Below are 21842 nucleotides of genomic sequence, written 5' to 3' on the forward strand. Positions count from 1 at the left end.
ATGATTATGCGCTTAAAAGGACTCTTTGACTTGTTGAACGTCCCTTTGTCCATCTGCTTTATCCCCAAGTTCAGAGGAGCCCATCAAAAGGACACAGCAAAGCTTTACATTTCTACGTGAACTCTATTTCATATTTATTAAATTTGATACATTTGAATAGTTCGGATACAATGTTGTGTGGGTAAATCTTAAAATTCATTCCGGATTTTCTTTAATACTTCGTTTGTTATGTGACTTTTCTTCGAGGATTTGATTTCCTTTGTTATGATTTCATTTTCACTTACTTTTCTCCATTTTCCTATGTTTTGTTTTCAACATTATTACACCAATTAAAGAGATATTCTTAATCTTGCCTCTAAAAGACAAATTCTTTTTATGATTACTACAATGAAGACTGATGAAATAGAAAATGTTTCACTAATTTATATAATTAATATAACTTCAACTCCACTAAATCTTCCATTAGAGTTTCTCTTCTTTAAAGTTTATCTTAAAAATTGAAGATCATCATTTACTGTCATAGTATTTCATTTATGGATGTGCAGATTGGTTTCCTTTTTTTCCACTTCATCTTGTCCTAATATTCATTAATCTATAAAATAGCGTTCTCTCTTCCTCTTTCTTAAACATTATTATTTCCCACATTGTTAAAGACACAAATTTCTATGCATTGTTTTACTCTCCACGTCATTTTCCCGGCATCAAATGTCATTCACCACAAAAAACATTATTATTTTTTGTGTGAACCTTTTTCTTCGTGTTACATTTTTATAAATCTACGATATTTCTTTATAATTATACCATTTCAATTAATATTGGTATTTTGTTTGAACAATTAGAGCAAAAAACATTTATACGTAAAATTCCTTAAAAACTAGAAAAAAAAGATTTGCATTTCATAATTTTGCCTCTTAAAGTAATTGATTCATATTATTTTGTTTTCAGAAAAATGCTCCATTTCTCTTCATCGCCATTTCGTGATTCTTTCTACCATCTGTTCCTTAATTGTGTTCTTATTTTGTATTTTATGTACAGAGAGATAAATAAAAAAAAAATGATGTTACCGTCATTCAAGGAAAAAATATCATGAATGCCCTAAAATTGTGATTCTCGATTCATTTTTTCGGCTTTTTTTTTCTCCTTCTTCATCAGCAAGAAGGAAAGATATTAAGCGATATGTTAAAATAATATAATTAAAAAAAAAAGAAGAAATTCCTTAAACATTAAAGCATAATTCATTTCTGTGAGATGTACTTAGAAATTCAATATTGTAAGCGCGCTCCCAAAAAAGTAAAACCATCTTTGAGTACATCAACTACAACATTCGCGTGTGTTCTACGTCTAATTCTGCAATTATATATTAAATCTTAAAATTCATTATAATTAATGTCTAGAGCGTATGCAAATCGGATCAGAGATTATTCATGTGTTGTTGTATGTGTGTGTGTTGATTTCTGTTTAAGCAAAGTACATAACTTTCTTTGTGTCAGCATGAACTGTGATGGCACGCGCCATCGCACCTGGCGTCCTGTCCTCCGAACATCCGCTTTGATGAGATCCTTCGCCAGAGTCGTGCTCCTTCTCCACTAAATGATACCTTCAAAGAGACACACACACGCACGTTAATTGCACGCCCCAAAAGAAATCAAAACACAAAATCACAACTCTTACCTGGCACGGAATGCAACCAAATGAGCATAATAAGCTGGAGCTGGGATTGAAACAGATCTTGTGCACCTCACGTAAGTGTGACACAATTGGTACGTGAGACATTGCAATTCATCCGAGTCAAAGTGATTGTCATCCCACAACACATGATAATGCGATGGGCGACTTGTTCCCTGCGAAGAGAAAAAAACACACACAAACACGTCAAAACAGTTAGTCAAGAACATCCCAAGTCAAATAGACACTCTAAGCGCCAACTCACCTGAATGCCCTGATGGCTGCACAGGTAGAAATCGAACTCTGTCGGATGCGTAATGCCCACATCCACGGTGGTGCCGGCAGGGATGTTTCCTGACTTGCCGCTCTGCTCCTTCTTGTCAGCACAGAAGAGACGCGTGTGGTGACGCTTCTGCACCACAATAAATGTGATTCCCGGTCTATAATCCGGCTCCAGTTTGATGCACGCCTCTCGAATGGCCGTCAATTCGTGCTGCAGAACATGAGGAAATTGCCCCTCGGATACACCGTCGCGATACAAGATGATTCTGTGCGGCTTGTAGCCACCAGTGGATTTGTAGAACATGATCAGAAGCTCCCTGAAACAGAGGAAAAGAGAGAGAGAGAGAGTGAAAATGACTGTGCAAAATGAGCAATTTCAGTCAAACATCTTCAATATATGCAAATCATCCACATTAACATACTATTGTTATAAATAAAACTGAATAAAATTTAGGGTTTAGGGTCAACATAACAATTATTATGCTGAATTTCAAACAAAAATATCAAAGACCTTTCAACCCCTTCCAAATAGGCCAAAGGTTTGACAGTTTTCAACATTTGATTTTCTAAAAACAGTCGTTAATCAATTGAAAACACTTTAAAAACTTATTTTACGCAAGGATATACAAAAGTTCTGCGATCATCTCAGATTTGTTGATCTACATACAAGATCTAAAGTGTCTTTATAAGAGGAACTCTAAGCGTCTTCACTCACCTGACCATGCTGCTCAGCTCTTGGATGATCTCCTGACGATGCTGCTGCACTCTCACCGTGGCTGAGTACCTCGATGGATGACCGTCCATGGAACCCACAACGGCTGCAATCGATGGCTTCTTGTTGTCTCCCGCCGGTGGGTGTGTCACGTCCGCTCCCAGGAAGATCACCGGCTCATTGAACACCTTCGGGCGAATCGACGGCACGAGAATGCTGTTGATGCCACCCAACTTCACGTTGATCTTCAAGCAGAGATTTGACAATGTCTGCGGCGATGTCTTGTTTACATTCTTCGCCTGCACACACTGTGTCGCCATGCCGAGAACTGTGTCACCGACGCGCTTCACCTCGGCGTACACGGGCGTCTTGCCCGGCAGAATCACCACCACCAGTTGCAACGCATTGAAGGTGTTCTTCAAGTATCTGAACATCGGCTCCACCTGATCTGGGCCCGTGGCGTACTTGCAGAAGCACGGCTGACCAATTATCGGCATGCCAGCGTCATTGGAGATTTTCTGCAGTTGCTGTGTGAAGTTCCTGCGACAGACACAATCTCAGGATTAATCCGTGAATTGACGCGAGAAAAATCATCACTTCATACCTCAAAGCCTCCTCACGAACTGTTCGTTGGGGTGCAAAGCAAGCGATGGCCCACACGCGAATCTCAACACCAGTGAAGAACTGCTTTCCTCTCATATCCCAAACACCCTGATTGGGCGACGCGAGACTCACCTTATTCTGCAAAGATAATGCACCAAATTTTAAACACACACACACACAATTTTCACAATCAACGAAAATCTATGTGGAACATGAGTCAATTTGTATCACTTTTGTGTTTTTTTTCTATTTTTCTAGAGGCAAAATTTTGATTATAACATTCGGTGTAAAAATGCACATCTTTCCCATGCAATTTCCCTACGGAAAATTTCATAGGAAAGCCCATTTTTGCAAATATTATCATCATTATTATTGTCCAAAACATCAACAGTTTTTTTTTTCTTTGATATCTTGTGTTTAAGAGTAAATTCAAAAGAAAACTTACAGGCATATTTGTCGGTATAGGATGATTCTCGTGCCTCTAGAAGAAATTAGCGATTTTTTAACATAAAATACATTCAGAAATTCTTATCAGTTCTATGCAACTTTGCCAATCTTATTATTATAGTTTACTACATTTTGACTCCGGATTTTGAACAAGACGATTTAGGCAAGAAACAGTGGTAAATTTATTATAATATGAATTCTAATCACAAGAAGTACTCTGTAAATTACAAAATTTGCTCTTTAAGAGTGTTTTATGAGCACAAATATTCAGATTTCAGCTAAATCCGTTCTCAATTTGCGTGAAATCATTCTTTTTCCACTAAACATTAATTCTAAAGAAGTTCTTTAATGAATATGTGACTGTTTTTTTTGCTTCGAAGAATAAATCAGTGCTAAATTATGAATTTTACAGAAATAAATTCACCACCAATATTGACATTTTACCAAAAAAAGGGGTTACAAATGTAAAGATGCATAGGGTAGTTATATAACAGCTCTTGTTGGTTTTGGCTTTATATAGCATGATGAAGCGACGGGTTTTCTTCGCTTCAACAGATGCCTTTTCATCATAGTGAGAAAATGGTAGAGTGAGAGAGAAAATGCCCCACCTTCGACAGAAGATAGGGCAAAGCAATCATAGACTACTTACTTGTCCACTAATGCTGGACACACGACCGCCGTATTGCAATTTCGGCGGTGGCAAAACCCGTCCTCTGACCTCCATCATGCTATTAGAGATGGTCAAGCCGAATTCCTGCACGTAGGCATCATTGTTGAAGTCGGCGCGCCTCACGAGATTATTGATTTCACGCTCCCTGCAATCGGAATACGGAGAAGAGAGGTATTACTTTATCAGGAAAAAAAATATCGACCTTCCTCCGCGTTACATCATCATCATCATCGCTCACAGGCGATAAGCACAGCATATCGCGGGAGATTGCGCTCGAGAGCCCACCAAATCTCGCTACTCCACTTTTTTTTTTCTTTTACCTGTCAGGGGCAGATCTGGCCGTGGCTTTTATCATCGTGGACGTCTGCATGTCCGTGAGCTTCTTGATGCATCGCTGTCCGGCCACGATGTTGCACACTTCCAGTGGCAAATACGTGTGCTTGTGCTCCTGGCCAACTTGCAGGCACGGCAGATGCGGATAGCGCAACTTCATCTTGTACTTGTCCAGGAAGTACTTGGCCACCGTGCACTCCACCGTTTGTCCATTCTCCAATTGAAGCGGAAATGACTGCATCTGCGCCGGTCGCCTTGTCACGTTGCACACGCGATACTTTCGCCTCATTGTGCCACAGTGTGTTATCTCAATCTTCAGCCCCTTGATCTCCTTGGTGAACTTCACGCGCTGCGAATCCGTGAGCGGCTTGCGCTGCTCATTAATGTCTCTGATGTCCAACACTTCGCACATGAACTCAATCACCGGCTGTGCCTTGTAGAACGCCGTCGCCGAGACATCAATGTTGAGCATCATCTTCCACTGCGATGGTCTCACGCTCTGGTGGAAGCCGAACCACACCTCGCGGCCGCCACCCAGAGGATGGTAGTAGCCGTCCGGTGAGCTGAAGAAGCTCCTGCCCACAGGCGTGTAGGTCATGCTGGGCAGATGGCGCATCACCACGTCCAGAGCCAGGATGGCGTCGTAAGGAATCTGCCGGGTGCGCCCCTCGAGTGCCTCCTCAAGATTGAACAGCGACACCTGCGCCACCCACTTGATGGTCACGCGGAAGACGCGATCCTTGCCCTCACCGGGCAGCGTCACCTCCAGTTCCACGCGGTCATTGCCAATGGGCAGCGGATCGCGCGTGTAGAGATTGTTGCGCCCATCGAACACGGGCTTAAGCACGCCGAAAATCTTGCTGTAAGCGTGCACCATCGTCTCGATGATCTCCCTATTGACCTGCAAAGAACAGAAGGGAAAGAGTCAAGCGCACTATTCTAAAGTTTCGAGTTCTCTTGTCTGAAATAGAGTAGAAAGAGAGAACCAGAGACAAAAACTGTAGGCTTGAGTGCTATTCTTAAGCCACACTCAAATAATCCACGAGAAACCATACAAGAAATTTGTAATGGGTTAATTGCTGTCTCTGTGCTAATGTGTTTGTCTGAAGCGTCTGAACTGAGACCGTCAGTAAGAACATGAACTCCGAATGTGCAATTGCAGCACTTTTTCATCGCCAACATTGATAATTTTTACTCAATCGGTTGCAAAACAGAAGACCACACTTCAGTTCTTGCGAGTGAAGAAAAAGCCCAATTCCAGATTGAATTTCAAGAAGAAAACAGTGAACTTCATCATGGGTTGCGAGTGTTCGTGTCCTGTTGACGAAGGAAAAGTCACCATCGTAAAGAATGTACCACGAAACATTGCTGAAAACGTGTACTTCACGAAGGATGTCATCTTATTCGCCATCTTCGCGGTATCCATTACCCTGCTGCTCCAAATCCTGGTGGGCAAGCTGCAAAAGCGTTGCATCAAGAGGCAAATTGAGGAGGTAATTTCAGTAGCAGAAGTCGGAAAGCACATCGAAGGTCTTCCACGTCACTCTCAAGTGTGAAAGTCGCAGCACGCTGTGCTCGAAGGGACAATAAAGAGGACTCGATTCGCTCACAATGAGAGATGCTTTGGTATCGTTGCGGAAACCCCTCAGTTTTTGGGCAAAAGTGAAAGTTGGCGCCCAAAGTGTGCGCCGACGCCTTGAAAACCGTCACGTCTCCACACTCACACTCTCCGTGACCCACTGGGGAGCTCTCCCAATTCAAGTTCACCTTCAGCACAAGGACTCACCTTCCGCGGACACTTGTCCGGCTGGATGTTGATGTCGTAGTGGTGCACGTAGCCCCGCGGCATGGTGATCTGGAAGTGATTGGCGCGCAGCAGGATGGGCCGGCCCTCGCGCCCCAAATTGGGGCGACGCGGGCAGGTGAAGACCGGCAGCTCGGCGGGCCCTGGTGGCACCGGCACGATGCCCATCTGTCCGGGTGGCGCGGCATTCTGTGGGCCGGCCGGGATGGTCACGGCGGTGGTGCTGGAGTTGGGCGTCTGTGGCGACGTGAGCGTATCAAAGCTGGTCTGAGGCGTCGACGGGCTCGACGTGCGCGGTGGCGACGATGTCCAGGATTCTGCAGGCGATGCCGAGAGAGTCATAAAGTGAAAGTTGGCCATTGTTTGCAAACAGTCGCGCGCCCCCGCGCCACATTTCCCCCGAATTTCCACCCTTCCAGCTCCTTGCCGCCCTGCCCAAAGCGCCCCGGCGCCCCCACGCACTCAACACGGGTGGAAAATGTGAAAAATCTACCTGTTATCTGCCGCATTGTGTTTATCTCAATCTCAAGCATCAAATTGCGTTTTACTTTTGTCCCCGTGAGCACCCCAACTTTGCTTGACTTTTCACCCAAAATACCACATCAAAACACATCGACACGCGACGCAAATGTGCACAAACACAATCCTCGCACTCCTGGCAAGCGATTGACCACAGTAAACGGCACAATTAGCGAGAAAAACACGGTATTTACGGGAAATACACGGGTGACATTGAAAATTTGCTCCTTTCTTTGAGGGCCCGAAAGAGAAACTCTCGAGCAAGATGGCGGTGAAAAATTGTCACTCACACCACGCTCCATCTGCTGTCAGATTATTCATTCTGGGGCACCCCGTGGAAAATGCACGAAAAATCCACTTTTTCCCCCTTTCCAACCCATCGGATGTACCCTTTTCGCACCCATCGCCCACCCACAGCCACTTGGCGTCCCTGGGCAGACCAATTTTCCCATTTCCACCGCCACGAGTGGCGAAATATGCGAAATACAGCAAATGTAGGGCAGTTTGGCACGGGCAGACAAAAGAAAACACTTTTCACACTTCACGCCACCCACCACGCCCAAACAAATAATTTTACTCACGTCCTACGGGGTACATCTTGTCCTATCACTAATTTATTCACTATTTTCCGCGGCAGAACGACGTAGAGACGATAAATTAAAATTTACTTGTAGAAAATTCCATCGAAAAGGGCAATAGACTCGCAAACCCATCAAAATTCGTCGGTCGATGAGAGACTCGGTGAAAATCCGCAAATCGATGAACTCTCGTAGCGCCACCAAGTGGCAATTTCTACTCGCTCCATTTCTGAAGAAAAACCGCAAGAAAAGTTAAATTTGGGTCAAAAAACTAAAAGAAAATCATAATAGTAAATGAATTTATTTATATTTCGCCTAAAATTCACAGAATCATTGCAATATTTTCTGAAAAGCAGCACATTTTCCGCTTCACCGCGTAAAATCGATGAACATGACTGTCAGCGCTGGGTGCGGGATGAAGGAGAAACAGAAATGGCGGGAAGGTTGGGAACAAAGAAACCGTGCTTTTTCACATGAAAATCACCCTTTTCCTCTGGTTTTCACTCACAAAACCACCACAAAATCCCCATAAACTGAATAACAATCCCACAAAGTCTAATTAACCGATGAAACATGACCAATTTCCGCCATAAATGGCATGATTCAGCGCCACGGCATGGCAAAAACCGCGCAAACGTTATGTAAAAGTGCAAAGTAAATAGAGAATTTCCAGCCCTACTTGCATGATCTCTGGCCAATCTGTAAAACAAGTCCATTCACATTTATTTTTCATTCAACTTGCACACATTTTACGTCTCCTTCTACCTGTGCCTTCACCTGTCTCGCGCTTTTTTTGCTCTCTCTCGCTCGCTCTTCACTCTTTTTCGCTGTTAAATATTTTTCTCAGAAGAATTCCTCACACAATTGAGCGGTTCTGTGAGTGTGTTTGGGATTTCATGAGAGGTGAAAAAGAGTATCGAGATATTGAAGTGCAAATAGAGATACAAAAATGTCCATCAAACTAATATCGAGAGCCGAATAGCGTCTTCAGTGAGAAATCTCCGATTGATGGCGATTATAATGGAATTTCTTGAGGTGCCGAAAGAGGCAAAACAGAGCTCTTAACACGGTAAATATTGGAAATAATTGAGCAATTGTTGGTGTGAATTTATGAATTTATTGTGACTGTCCACAAAAGGCCCAGCTTGTAAATGTTTCATGTGAAAAATTATTTGGCTCAGGTAATTAAAATTCATATGTTTATTTGTATATACACTCGTGTGGATCACTCCAGAAGAGGTGGCGTTCAATTCCCCACATGAGAATGAATGGGAGAAAAAACCAGAGCTCAACACAATACACTTTCAGAAAGCCAAACACCAAAACACTCAAAGCCGTCCACAAGAATGAAAACCAAGGTGTGCGGCGGAGCTCAGAAATGCGTACATCATGCTGCAATTATTGAGGTGTGTCTTGTGCTGCCACAGATAATATTCTTCAATGAATCGTCACTGAAATAGACAGTTTTTACAGAAAGTTTGTATTGCTCATTCTTCCAGAACCTCCCAGTCTCTTCTGAATACCGAAATGATAGCAAATTGACCTTTTTTGAACTTGAGAAATTATGAAAAATCAAAATAAAACTAGAAGAACATAAATATACGTCTGAAACAGCTATTATAATAATTCTAATTCTTCATAACCTATTATATTTTCCACAATCTTGGATACTCAGGTGTTCCAACTTTTAAATTTTGCTATTGTACACCGTTCGTGTGACGCGCGCTGCCTTGAGCTGAATTCACGTTGGAAATTGGTCTGGGGCTTCGCAGGCTGAGAAGGTGATTTTTTTGTTAGTCTACGTTAGTTCTTCGGCGCAGGCAGTTGTCTTGAGTGGAAAAGCCAGCAGTGTTAGTTGAGCCACAGCAGCGCAAAGGGCAGAAAAAGCCACCCCGTCGCCAATTCCCGCCCCCCAAAATGACTCTCTAGCTCGCGCTGCACCCGAACAAAAGTGATTCGTGTGGTTTTTTTTCTGTGAATGTGAAAAGTGCCGGAGGAAATATGAATATTCTCTACGCAATCTACCTGATTTCATTCATTGGATTTGCCGCTGTACGACAATGTGAGTTGTGTGCAGTTTTACGTGCGGATTCTCCTTTCGGGGAAGGTTTTTCATCTTACTGTGCGTGCCTCAATGTATGAAATTTGCAGAGAGACTCGCCTTTCTTTGCCCATCTCATTTTCCACGGTGTTCCGGCCGTCGAGTTTCACAAAATGCGATGATGATGAACGCCGAAAAGATTGTGTGTGATGGCTTTTGAGTCACCTCTCGATCTTCGGCCGTATTGACGATCGGAGTTTCTGCTTTTGGGTGTCTTTTTTGCGCGCCCCTCCGGGCGCCCGAGAATGAGATCTTTCGAGCAACTCATTCACAATTCACCCATTCAGAAAACACAGTGATTGAATTCTTCTCTCTTGCGCCATTATATTTTTCTCAATTCATCGCGCGCGCAGAAAACACAGAGGCAAAAACGCTGTGCGTTTCACTTCCCCGCAACCTTCTAAATATCTCTCTAAATTCCGCAAAATTGCGAAGTCTCAGAAGGGAAAATAATTGACCCACATCGCGAGTGAGCAAGAAAAAAAACCACTCAAAATCCAACCATGAATCTGAGATGTAAATCAGGACTAATCTGCAGTCATTCGCACCTCTTCTCTGCGCTCTGTTTGCGTCCATTTCAGCGCAATAGCCGCTCTCTTGGCCGCTGATTTGCCCCTCGAGGAGAACAATTTCATTTCTGCTTCAATGAAGCTCATTGAGTTCCAAAAAAAAACGCCACAGCGAGACCAGAAACTTCTTTCCCATCATTTGAAATGCGCCTGGAAAAAGAGGAGAGAGAGAGAATACCAAGAATTATTATGTCATTTCTCGTGGAAAAGTTTATTTGGAGTACACCTAGGAGAAGTGGTGAAGCAACACGTCTCTTCTCAAATATTTCCCCCTCGCCTTTCAAGAATGGCTCTCAAGCAGAGAAATGAACTCAATGGTCTAAAAGACATGAATTTTGGCCATTTGTACTGTGAAATTAGTTGAGGAATTTCTCTAAAGCAAATGGAGAGAACAATTGGAGTCATTTGGAGAAGGATAGATGAGGAATTCATTAGACTTCTTGGCGTACAAGAATTTTTATACAGTGACGACAATTTCAAATGATGCACTGAAAAGAAAATCAAGCGGCATAATTTAAGTGTGTTTACAGGATTTTTCTCAATGCAATCTTCAGAATAATGATTCTTTTTTGCGCACTTTTCGCACATTTTCATTGCCTGACAGAAAGTGTACTTGTTGTTCTTATTGTTTCGAAAGTTGATTATTAAATTTCTACTCCATGAATTTTAAGGATTTCTTATATGCGAAATTAAGCAATAATCGGCACTAATGTTTTTTCAACTACTTGTTCAATTTCTATCGTTTTATATATTGCAAAGTGTGGTGAGGAAAAGAGATTTTCGGCTTTGAAGGTGAATTCAGAAATATGCTAAGATGTAATGTGAAGAGTATTGGAAAAGTAGAACATTCTTTCTTTTCTGATTAAGCCAAACAGCTGTTATTCTCTGAAATATTTTCACGTGCCGCTATTCTCGTGCGCCTCACTGTACAAATTATTTTACAAATATTTGGAGTTTTTTTTTCTTGACAAAACTTAATTTCCTTCATAATCTTTTGCACCCTCAATCCGATTAATGTTTTTCTCCCTTTCTACAATTCCAAAGCCTTTTGGTAATCCTTTCTTCAGCACTTTTTTCTCCACTTTTTCGCCTTCGGCGCAGCGAGAAGAATATGTGGGATAGAAATTAGGACCACTTTGAGCGTTTAGACCTATCTCCACTCCTGATTACCAATTAATTGCTTGAGCTGGAATGCCTCTCACTCTTCGTATGCCCAAAAGAAGCGCGCCTGAGCAATAAAAGTTGGACGAGATTGAGGAGAGAAATATTTTCACTGACTCATTATTTCTCACGTTCGACGCTCCACTGATTTCTTTGTTTATTTTTTACGTCCTCACCTTCTGCCGCCCTGCCTTTCTAATGCCCGCGCAGCCGTCTTAACAGTTACGGCGAGCGGCTAATCCGGCGGCGGTACTGTTGAGTCGGAGACTCGCTTCAATTTGCAATCATCGAGCATACTGCACATGCAAACTTAATTGAATATAATTAGCACATTGCCTCGCTTTTTTGCTCACCTGTCTTTCCCTGGTCTCTCCGCCCGCGCAGGCTGCGCTTCATGCTACTTTCCCGCCGAAATGCAGGGCGTCTACGTGACCCAGAGCACCGTGTCGGGCGTGGACGTGGTGTACAGCCAGATCAACATCACGTCGGACCTCATCACCATATGGGGCAACTGCCACCGGCGCGTCGGCAACAACATGATCCTCATGATGGCGTCGCTGGAGGAGGAAGAGGAGGACACCAGCTGTTTCCGGTGCTTCCACATCACGCTTGTCACGAAGAACATCGTGCGTGTGTACACAACTATGGAGTACATGGCCAAGTGCTTCACGAACGAGGAGAAGGCCATCATGTCCTGCCCGTCTGAGGACTCCCTGCGAGATCCCGAGGAGCACACAGAAATCATCCTGTTCAGTGAGTTATTGTCCGTCTCTCTTGCCACGAACTCTACAGGTTTCATCGCCAAATGTCGTATTTTCCCAAGTTTTTTAGTCAAAATCATGTTCGGAGATTCTAGACTCACATCTGAGCCTAGGAATGTAGACAAACTTCAGGATAGATAGTGTTATTTCGCACTTCACGAAATACTTCAATTGGTGATGAAGCCAACGATATAATGTAATACACAATGCATCCGGAAGCTCTGCCAAACCGCAAAAAGTCTTCCGCTCATCAATCACTCCTTCTCCTCTCTTCCTTCTTGCAGAAATCCGAGAACTGGACGGTCAAGTGATCCGCCGGCGCGAATATTGTCCCATAAGTGGTCGATACAATTTCACATTTGCCACAGGCGAGAAGCGCCTCGAGTGTCTGTCGCCCAAATCCACCCTGGACACGTGTCCTTCCGGCTCCTCCTTCAATCTCCGCTTCCGTGACTGCAACTTCGAGGACATGGACGCTTCGCTGGAGTGCCTGGGCCACTGGACAGGCTACAACGGCGTCAACTACTTGGCGCTAATCAACACGCGCCAGGACGAGAAGCTGGGGCCACGTTACAGATGCGCCGTGTACCTGGAGGATGCCAACAGTGGCGTGGTGACGCTCTCCTTCAGCAACGACTCCACGTGCACCACCAGCCTCCGCGGCGTGGATGGCGATTCGCTCACGCTCTTTCCAGTGGCAACAGATAAGGCGTCCAGCGGCGAATGCTCCTTCCCCAAGTGGCTCACCGGCCGGTGGAAGCACATGAAGAAGTCCAGTGACTCTGTGGCGGTGTTCTACGATGCCACGTCCTTCAAGACGCACACGATGCGCTGTCAGGAAGCAGATCCCACCAATGGGAAGTATCTGGTGCGGAGCACCACGCAGTGTGGCGAAGAGAGATTCTTCTGCACGTGGCTGGAGCAGCGGAGTCCCAACATCCTGGAGTTCCAGATGTCCCTGATATCAAGCGCCACGGCGTCAGCGTCTCAGGGTCTCTGCACGGATGACAATTTCGACGGCAGTCGCTGGATCACACAAAGCCGCGAATCCATGCACACTCACTACACGCAGTGTCCCGTGAGTGGGGAGTTCACGGGCTTCATCCCCGACGCCGAGGGATTGTGTGCCAAACTCTCGTCAGACTGCAAATCCCAGAACATCCTGTACTATGAAGTCTCCGCTTGTGACACAGGTGAAGTGTACGAGGAGCGCGAGTATCAGTGCCTGGGACAGTGGGAGGAGAACGGGCTCCTCTATGCCTTCACTTACAGGCGTGATCTGAACACGCACGAGTGCTTCGTGGGCGCCATGATGGCGGAGAAGACAATCTTCATCAGGGAAGCTGGCGAAAACTGCCAGCGGAATCTCAACCCTCATCGCTACGGCATGGAGCTGAACAAGATCGGTGAGTAGATCCTCTGACCACTTGTTGGCACCGTCTAATTTCTCCTAATCTTCCAGGTTACTGCAACGCCGTGTCTGATCAGACGCCACATTCGTCGCATCGACATATTCATGCAAGTTCCTCATCGGTTGATGAAATAACCACTCCTATCACACCCAGGCCCACAGAGGCTCCGCCACAAGTCTCCCGGACGCGTCCTGTTGCCACATCGACAGCGCCGCCGGCGAGGACCTCAAAAATACCTGCAATCATTGCAACTGCCGCGAGTGCGAAAGTCTCTCCGCACTGGCTGCTTCTGCTTACCTTTCTTGCCATTTTCAGTATGTGACAGACCTCTCTGATACCTGCAATTCATACTCCAATACTGGTGGAATAAATGTCGAGTGGAAAACTCGAAGAAAAATTACAATATTCTTTCCCTGCCGTTATTGCATTGAAAACATTCACGCCACGCTCTTGCGACGGTTACCTTTCAACTTGCCACGCGAAAATTTCATCGACTACCCGAATGCTTCCGGAAATGGCCGAAAAAACAATTTTGACATCCGTGGCGCTCATAACCTCACTAACGTACACATTGCGAAGGAACTGAGGTGCTTTTGTGTGGTGTTTTCCGGCAGAAAATGCACACGGAGATGATGGCACACGGTCTGGAGGAAAATTCACCATCTGTGGCGACTCACAATGCCTTGGAACATTTTGTGGCGCTGGCGAAAATGGCCAGAGGAGCCGCTTGTTTAGACCTCATTAAGCAAGTGCTTGAGGCTCCCGGAGTGTATGTTTTCGGGGAGCTCCTGCAGATTCCCACCATCATGGAGGTATGATTGGCACGGGGACACGTTGTGTGTCTTCCTGAGTAGCAAATTTACTAGGTTATGTGGTTCTCTTTCAGCTGGAGAATGGGCCACACATGAAATACTACAACGCCCTGAATCTGTTCGCGTACGGAACGTTCCGGCAGTACTTGGAGAAGAAGGATCAGGTGTTGGAGCTGAATGGGACGATGAAAAAGAAGTTGCAGCACCTTACCATCGTCACACTGGCCATCCGGACGAAGTGTATCCCCTATCAGACGCTCCTCGTCGAGCTGGACATCTCGAACGTGCGCGACTTGGAGGACTTGATCATCGAGGCGATCTACGCAGACATCATTCACGGCAAACTCGACCAGAAAAACAGTCAACTGGAAGTGGATTACGCCATCGGGCGGGACATCCGTCCGGGTGACATCAGCCAGATTGTCGGCACACTGCAGGAATGGTGCGACTCGTGCGCCTCGGTTCTCAACTGCATCGACACGCAAATTCACCGCGCGAACGCCGAAAAGGCGCGCAGCATCAAGCACAAGGAGAAGATCGACCAGGAAATTGTGAACCTGAAGAAAGCCATCAAATCCCAGACGCTCGACTGCGACGAGGCGATGCCGATGGAGATGAGAGAGCAGAGTAACCAGGAGATGAGGAAGAAGTCCACCAAGAGCAAAACCGGCAAATCCAGCGGCAAGTCGTGGTTTAAGAACTTCAATTGAGATCCACTTAAGCACTTATCAAATTTATTATATGAAATTCTTGAGAAAATCTGCATTTTCACTACTCCATCACTTGCTCACAATTTCGCTGAAGAGAATTTGGGACAATTTCCGTTCGTTTATTCTAGGTTTATTCAATACGTTTTAAAACAATTTATCAGTATCAATGTCAGCAATTAGCACAGTCAGCAAGTTCTCATGCAGGAAAAAATCTAACTTTCTCAAATGATTCTCCCGATTCTCCAATTGCTTTTTGGCATTTGCATCCCAGACTATATCAAAAATTCGTGTCATGTTGCAATTTCCGAGTGTCTGCCATGACCATCGGGCAATTAAACAGATTGCTTAATGATAAGGCTCGAGAAGTATGTTTGCTGACCAGATAATGTCTTCAGCAAAAGAGGGCGGTTTAGCTGTATAAATAGATCAGAAGCTCTGGAAATCGGTGCAGTTTATTGCGAACGATAGTGGCAAAATGAGGGTTTTAGTGTTGCTCCTGTGCCTCTGGCAAGTTTCTGGGATTTACAGTGATCTCGATTGGTGGAGAACCGCCAATGTGTATCAGATCTACCCCAGATCCTACAAGGACTCCGATGGCGATGGCACTGGCGATCTCAATGGCATCACCGAGCGTCTGCCCTATCTGAAGTCCCTGGGGATTCATGCCATTTGGCTATCGCCCATCTTCGTGTCGCCGATGAAGGACTTTGGCTACGACATTGCGAACTTTGAGGACATTGATCCCATTTTTGGGAACATGCAAGACCTTGAGAATCTCGTGAAAATCGCCCATGAACTCGGGATTAAAGTCCTGCTAGACTTTGTGCCCAATCACTCGAGTGATCAGCATCAGTGGTTCATAGATTCGGCTAATAATGTGGATGAATTCAAGGATTACTACATGTGGCATCCGGGAAAGACTGATCCAGATAATGCCGAAAAGAAAATCCCTCCAAATAACTGGCTTAGCGCTTTTCGCGGAAGTGCCTGGCAATGGAATGAGGCCAGAGGAGAATTCTATCTTCACCAGTTTGCCGCTGGCCAGCCTGATCTGAACTACAGGAACCCAAAGGTGGTGGACGCAATGAAGAATGTCCTGAGATTCTGGCTGCAAAAGGGCGTGGATGGATTCCGAGTGGATGCAGTTCCTCATCTCTTCGAAGTCCCCCAGGAAAATGGTGCCTATCCTGATGAGCCTCCAAGTGGTAATACAGATGACAAGGAGGATCACGCGTATCTCAAGCACATCTACACGATGGACTTGCCAGAAACTGTTCAGATGGTGTATCAGTGGCGTGAAGTTCTGGATGAATTTACGAAAGAGGATGGAAATACTCGCCTGATGCTCACTGAAGCATATTCCGACATCAACATCCTTATGAGTTACTATGGCGATGGAAAGAAGAATGGATCTCAGGTTCCGTTCAACTTCTACCTTATCATGCATCTCAATAACGACTCCAATGCCCTTGATTTCAACGAGAACATCCGCATTTGGCTGGACAATTTGCCGGCGGGATGCGAAGCCAATTGGGTGCTTGGAAATCACGATCAGAGGCGCATCGGCTCGAGATTCGGAACTCACCGCATTGATGGCATCAATATGATCCTCAACACATTACCAGGGATCAGCATTACGTACCAAGGCGAGGAGATTGGAATGACGGACGTTTTCCTGACGTGGGAAGAGACTGTTGATCCCGCGGGATGCAACGCTGGCAAAGATAAGTATGATCTCTTCTCCAGAGATCCTGCCCGCACCCCATTCCAGTGGGATGACTCCACGAGTGCTGGATTCTCCACGAATCCCAAGACTTGGCTTCCTGTGTCTCCTCTGTACAAGGACGTCAACGTTGGGAAGGAGAGATCGGCGCAGAGGAGTCATCTGAAAGTCTATAAGCAGCTGCTGCGCCTCAGGACAACCCAAACGCTGAAGAGAGGATCGATTGAGACCAAGACTGAGGGCGAGAACGTCTTGATCATCACCAGAAGGCTTCCTGGCTTCGACACTTTCTTCACAATCGTCAACATTGGCTCTGAAAGAGAGGCTGTGGACGTTCGAGGACTCTTCTCAGGACGCCTGACCGTTGAAATTGCTTCCGTGGCGTCCGAGAGACAATCTGGGGAAACTTTGAGAAGTCCCACTCTTTGGCTGGAGCCTCACGAAGCCCTGATCATCAGAGGATCAGCTGGAGCTTCTTACTCCGTCTATCTAATGAACAATGAAGTGTAAATCATAAACAACTTTATATCTTATCATGCGTATATTACTTAATTGCAAAACTCTTAAGAACTTTCTTACTGGGCACTTGTGAGGGATTTAATTAACTAATTGTCGATTCGCACTTGAGGGAAATATAAATACCTGGCAAGGTCTGGATGGCGCTCATAGTCACACTATGAAGAGGTTTGTTGTGGTCATTCTCTGCCTGTTCTTGGCTGAGACTCTCGGAGATCTGGATTGGTGGAGAACGGCGACTTTTTATCAAATCTACCCGAGATCTTTCAAAGATTCTAACGGTGATGGAATCGGAGATCTCAATGGTATCACTGAGAAGCTGCCTTACCTGAAGTTCCTCGGCATTCAAGCTATTTGGATTTCACCCATCTTCAAATCCCCCATGAGAGACTTTGGCTACGACATCTCGGACTTCTACGCCATCGAGCCACTCTTCGGGCAGATGGAGGACTTCGAGAGACTCCTGACAATTGCCCATGACATGAAGCTGAAAATCCTCTTGGACTTTGTGCCCAATCACTCGAGTGATCAGCATCAGTGGTTCATCGATTCGGCCAATGGTGTGGCTGAATTCAAGGATTATTACATTTGGCACCCAGGAAAACCAGATCCTGACGATCCCACCAAGAAACTTCCGCCCAGCAACTGGCGAAGTGTGATTCGAGGAAGCGCCTGGACTTATCATGAAACCAGAGGTGAGTTCTACCTACATCAGTTCCATCCGCAGCAGCCCGATCTCAACTACAGGAACCCAAAAGTGGTGCAGGAAATGAAGAAAGTGCTGAAGTTTTGGCTGGACAAGGGCGTAGATGGATTTCGCGTTGACGCCATTCCCAATCTCTTCGAGGTCCTCCCGGAAAACGGCATCTATCCCGATGAACCCTTGAGTCACTTAACCGACGACGAGGACAGCTTCGACTACCTCGAGCACATCCACACAATGGATCTCCCGGAGACCGTTGAGATGGTCTACGAGTGGCGAGAACTGATGGACGAATACACCAGGAAGGACGGAAACACAAGGGCCATGCTCTCAGAAGCTGATTCCCCAATCGACATCCTGATGACTTACTATGGAAATGGCCAGAAGAATGGATCCCACATCCCGTTCAACTTCAAAATGCTGATGAACCTCAACAATGCCTCCAATGCCATTGACTTCCGTGAAAAGATCCACTTGTGGCTGGACAATTTGCCGGCAGGATGCGAGGCTAATTGGGTGATGGGAAACCATGACAGGGCGCGCATTGGCTCGCGATTCGGCGCAGACAGAATAGATCTCATCAATATTCTCATCAACACTCTTCCAGGGATTAGCATTACGTACTATGTGAGTAGCTCTGAATGTGATCTTGCAGAGATTTTAATTCTTGGGATTTCGCAGGGCGAAGAAATCGGAATGACGGACGTCTTTGTCTCCTGGGATGATTCTGTCGATCCGGCAGCTTGCAATTCTGATCCTGAAACTTACCTGGAGTTCTCCAGAGATCCTGCCCGCACCCCATTCCAGTGGGATGACTCCACGAGCGCTGGATTCTCCACGAATCCCAAGACTTGGCTTCCTGTGTCTCCTCTGTACAAGGACGTCAACGTTGGGAAGGAGAGATCGGCGCAGAGGAGTCATCTGAAAGTCTATAAGCAGCTGCTGCGCCTCAGGACAACCCAAACGCTGAAGAGAGGATCGATTGAGACCAAGACTGAGGGCGAGAACGTCTTGATCATCACCAGAAGGCTTCCTGGTTTCGACACTTTCTTCACAATCGTCAACATTGGCTCTGAAAGAGAGGCTGTGGACGTTCGAGGACTCTTCTCAGGACGTCTGACCGTTCAAATTGCTTCCGTGGCGTCCGAGAGACAATCTGGGAAAACTTTGAGAAGTCCCACTCTTTGGCTGGAGCCTCACGAAGCCCTGATTCTCAAAGGACATCATGATTTTTTCTAAAATAAAGTATGAAAACTTATGAGTATTTTGCGAATCCTTGTTTTTTTCTGGTTAATCTTTAGAGAGTTCTGGGAATCTCAAGAGAACTAGAAAGATGTCCCGAAGTCGCTTTGTTTCCCTCCGGAAAGCCTGAAGACTGAAATGTAAAAGAATGAAGCGAAAATGTGAAATTTCTATATTTACTTAGAGCTTCTGACCGTATTATTAATGTTACATCATCCCTTTGAACTCTTCCCACCTTGGCTTAATCACCCAATAATTGTGAGCAACAATAACAAATAACTTTATCGTGTGGCGACAAAAATGATCAAATCACTGCACTATGAAGGCCAGTCAACAGTGAAGCGCGAGAGCAAATAGAAAATGCTCTTTGGCGGATGTTACGTGGAAAACTAATCAATTACCGCGATACTTGGCCACTTGAAGTAAGCTCGAGCTCTCCAGGAAAAATCCCAGTGTCACCAGCGCCTATAAAAGCTGCGGAATCCCAACATGAGATCACTTGTCGATTGAAATTTGTGCTGTGAAAATGAGAGTGATAATTGTGGCGCTTCTGGCGAGTGTCGTTCGGGCTGAGTGGTATACTAATGGGAATTTCTACCAGATCTACCCCAGATCCTTCATGGATTCGGATGGCAATGGGATCGGGGATCTCAATGGCATCACACAGAGGCTGCAGTATGTGAAGGATCTGGGCATGAGCGGCACGTGGCTGTCGCCCATCTTTAAGTCCCCCTTGAAAGACTTTGGCTACGACATCTCGGATTACAACAGCATTCAACCCGAGTATGGCTCGATGGAGGACTTTGAGGCTCTAATTGAGAAAGCCGAGGAAATTGGGATCAGGATCATCCTGGACTTCGTGCCGAATCACACCAGCGATCAGCACGACTGGTTCCAGAAATCCGTGCGCAGGGAAACTGGCTTTGAGGACTTCTACGTGTGGCATCCGGGTAATGTTAACAAGACTGGACACCGTGTTCCGCCCACGAATTGGGTGTCCGTGTTCAGAGGAAGTGCCTGGACGTGGAATGAGGAAAGAGGAGAGTACTTCTACCACGCTTTCCTCAAAGAGCAGCCGGATCTGAACTACAGAGATCCCAAACTCGTGGAAGCAATGAAGGATGTGGTGAGATTCTGGATGAGGAAAGGTGTATCTGGCTTCCGAATCGATGCTATTCCGTATCTCTTCGAGGTGGCGCCAGATAGCGCTGGAAATTACCCCGATGAGCCCCTCACGGGCCCCTCTTGTCCCGATCCCACCTATGATTGCTACACAAAGCACATCTACACGCAGAACCTGCCCGAGACCTGGGACATGATTTACCAGTGGCGAGAAACGCTGGACGAGTACTCCAGTATGACCAAAACCGAGACGAAGATCATGATGATTGAAGCCTACACGCCTCTGAACAACATCAAGTACATCTTCAGCGATGGTCATGGCAGGAAAGGAGCTCAGTTGCCGTTCAATTTCGAGCTGATCAGCAATGTGAATGGCAAGTCGTCGGCCAAGGATGCCAAGCACTACATCGACGCCTGGATTGATCGATTGCCTGAAGGGGAGGAGAACAACTGGGTAATGGGAAATCACGATAATAAGAGAATTGCCACGAAATTCGGGATCGACAGAGCGGATCTCATCAACGTGATGCTGCAGACCTTGCCAGGCATCGCTATTACGTACAATGGTGAGGAAATGGCACTTCTGGACGTGTACATCAGTTGGGAGGACACCATTGATCCCGCGGGATGCAACACCAGCCCTGATGTGTACCTGGACTACTCCAGAGATCCCAATCGCACTCCCTTCCCCTGGAATGCCAACAAGAACGCAGGCTTCTCGACGGCCGACAAAACGTGGCTTCCGGTGTCGCCAGACTACAAGCAAGTGAATGTAGAGGCGCAGGAAAACTCTCCTGTCAGTCACCTGAAAATCTTCAAGAAGTTGACGAAGATGCATCAACACGAGAGAGCTTTCACGGAGGGAAAGCTGAGGATGAAGCTCGTGGGAGCGGATATTCTGGCCTACGAGAGGAGAGTTCCAGGCACGAAGCCTTCAGAGAACTTTGTCGTGATTCTCAATTTCAGCAACAACACGCGCAAGATCAACATCCACGATATGTTCCCGCAAATGTCCGAGACGTACAAGATTGAGGTGGTCTCGCTGCACTCATCACACAATGAGGGGTAGGTTTTTGGGCTGCTGTCTTATCAACTTTCTTTTCTAATTACCTTCCTTTTTTTCAGGGATAAAATTGATGGACGCAACTTTGAAGTGAAACCCAACGAAGCTTTCGTACTTCGTGGAGAAGCTTCAAGACTTTATTCATCTTTGATTTTACTCTTCACACTCTTGTCAGCTTCCATCATTGGTTGATTTCAGTTCACAGCATTTCCTGTAAAATCTTATGCATTAAAATTCGTGTCTCTCCTAGTCAAATTTCTTCATCAGACTGACAGTGAAAACCCTCCTCAAGTCAATTGGGTTGTGGATGGTTTTCCGCCTCCTTTATGGAACA

The 21842-nt window shown here is 45.7% G+C and overlaps 6 protein-coding genes across 8 annotated transcripts; 5 read left to right on the top strand and 1 right to left on the bottom strand.

Annotated features, from left to right (window-relative positions):
• Nucleotides 1-109: 109 nt before the first annotated feature.
• On the bottom strand, nt 110-7757 carry LOC132256447 (protein argonaute-2). 3 transcript variants are annotated; one of them, XM_059752869.1, is made up of 10 exons: nt 7617-7757; nt 6499-6833; nt 4700-5613; nt 4359-4524; nt 3708-3743; nt 3264-3400; nt 2663-3199; nt 1931-2264; nt 1672-1841; nt 110-1597 (listed from the first exon to the last, which is right to left on the bottom strand). In XM_059752869.1, the coding sequence occupies exons 1-10, from the start codon at nt 7630-7632 to the stop codon at nt 1459-1461; spliced, it is 2784 nt and encodes a 927-aa protein (XP_059608852.1). In that variant the 5' UTR covers nt 7633-7757; the 3' UTR covers nt 110-1458. The 3 variants fall into 3 exon arrangements, with proteins under 3 accessions (XP_059608852.1, XP_059608851.1, XP_059608853.1); XM_059752868.1 differs by lacking the exon at nt 7617-7757 and adding an exon at nt 7010-7296; XM_059752870.1 differs by lacking the exons at nt 3708-3743; nt 7617-7757 and adding an exon at nt 7010-7297.
• Nucleotides 7758-9414: 1657 nt separating this feature from the next.
• On the top strand, nt 9415-14011 carry LOC132256448 (uncharacterized). The gene is made up of 4 exons (XM_059752871.1): nt 9415-9675; nt 11829-12197; nt 12490-13611; nt 13668-14011. The coding sequence occupies exons 1-4, from the start codon at nt 9615-9617 to the stop codon at nt 13937-13939; spliced, it is 1824 nt and encodes a 607-aa protein (XP_059608854.1). The 5' UTR covers nt 9415-9614; the 3' UTR covers nt 13940-14011.
• A 145-nt stretch (nt 14012-14156) lies between these two features.
• Nucleotides 14157-15178, top strand: LOC132265935 (COP9 signalosome complex subunit 7). The gene is made up of 2 exons (XM_059766734.1): nt 14157-14429; nt 14504-15178. Exons 1-2 carry the CDS (start codon nt 14235-14237, stop codon nt 15137-15139), a joined length of 831 nt encoding a protein of 276 aa, XP_059622717.1. The 5' UTR covers nt 14157-14234; the 3' UTR covers nt 15140-15178.
• Nucleotides 15179-15570: 392 nt separating this feature from the next.
• Nucleotides 15571-17395, top strand: LOC132266088 (maltase A3-like). The gene has a single exon (XM_059766924.1). The coding sequence runs from the start codon at nt 15615-15617 to the stop codon at nt 17370-17372; it is 1758 nt and encodes a 585-aa protein (XP_059622907.1). The 5' UTR covers nt 15571-15614; the 3' UTR covers nt 17373-17395.
• Nucleotides 17396-17505: 110 nt separating this feature from the next.
• Nucleotides 17506-19348, top strand: LOC132266089 (maltase A3-like). Its single transcript, XM_059766925.1, has 2 exons — nt 17506-18708; nt 18763-19348. The coding sequence occupies exons 1-2, from the start codon at nt 17539-17541 to the stop codon at nt 19318-19320; spliced, it is 1728 nt and encodes a 575-aa protein (XP_059622908.1). The 5' UTR covers nt 17506-17538; the 3' UTR covers nt 19321-19348.
• Nucleotides 19349-19800: 452 nt separating this feature from the next.
• LOC132265695 (maltase A1-like) lies at nt 19801-21757 on the top strand. Its single transcript, XM_059766456.1, has 2 exons — nt 19801-21510; nt 21571-21757. The coding sequence occupies exons 1-2, from the start codon at nt 19850-19852 to the stop codon at nt 21698-21700; spliced, it is 1791 nt and encodes a 596-aa protein (XP_059622439.1). The 5' UTR covers nt 19801-19849; the 3' UTR covers nt 21701-21757.
• Nucleotides 21758-21842: the final 85 nt, after the last annotated feature.

This window comes from Phlebotomus argentipes, unplaced genomic scaffold, assembly GCF_947086385.1.
Source record: "Phlebotomus argentipes unplaced genomic scaffold, Phlebotomus argentipes genome assembly contig_5, whole genome shotgun sequence".
NCBI lineage: Eukaryota > Metazoa > Arthropoda > Insecta > Diptera > Psychodidae > Phlebotomus > Phlebotomus argentipes.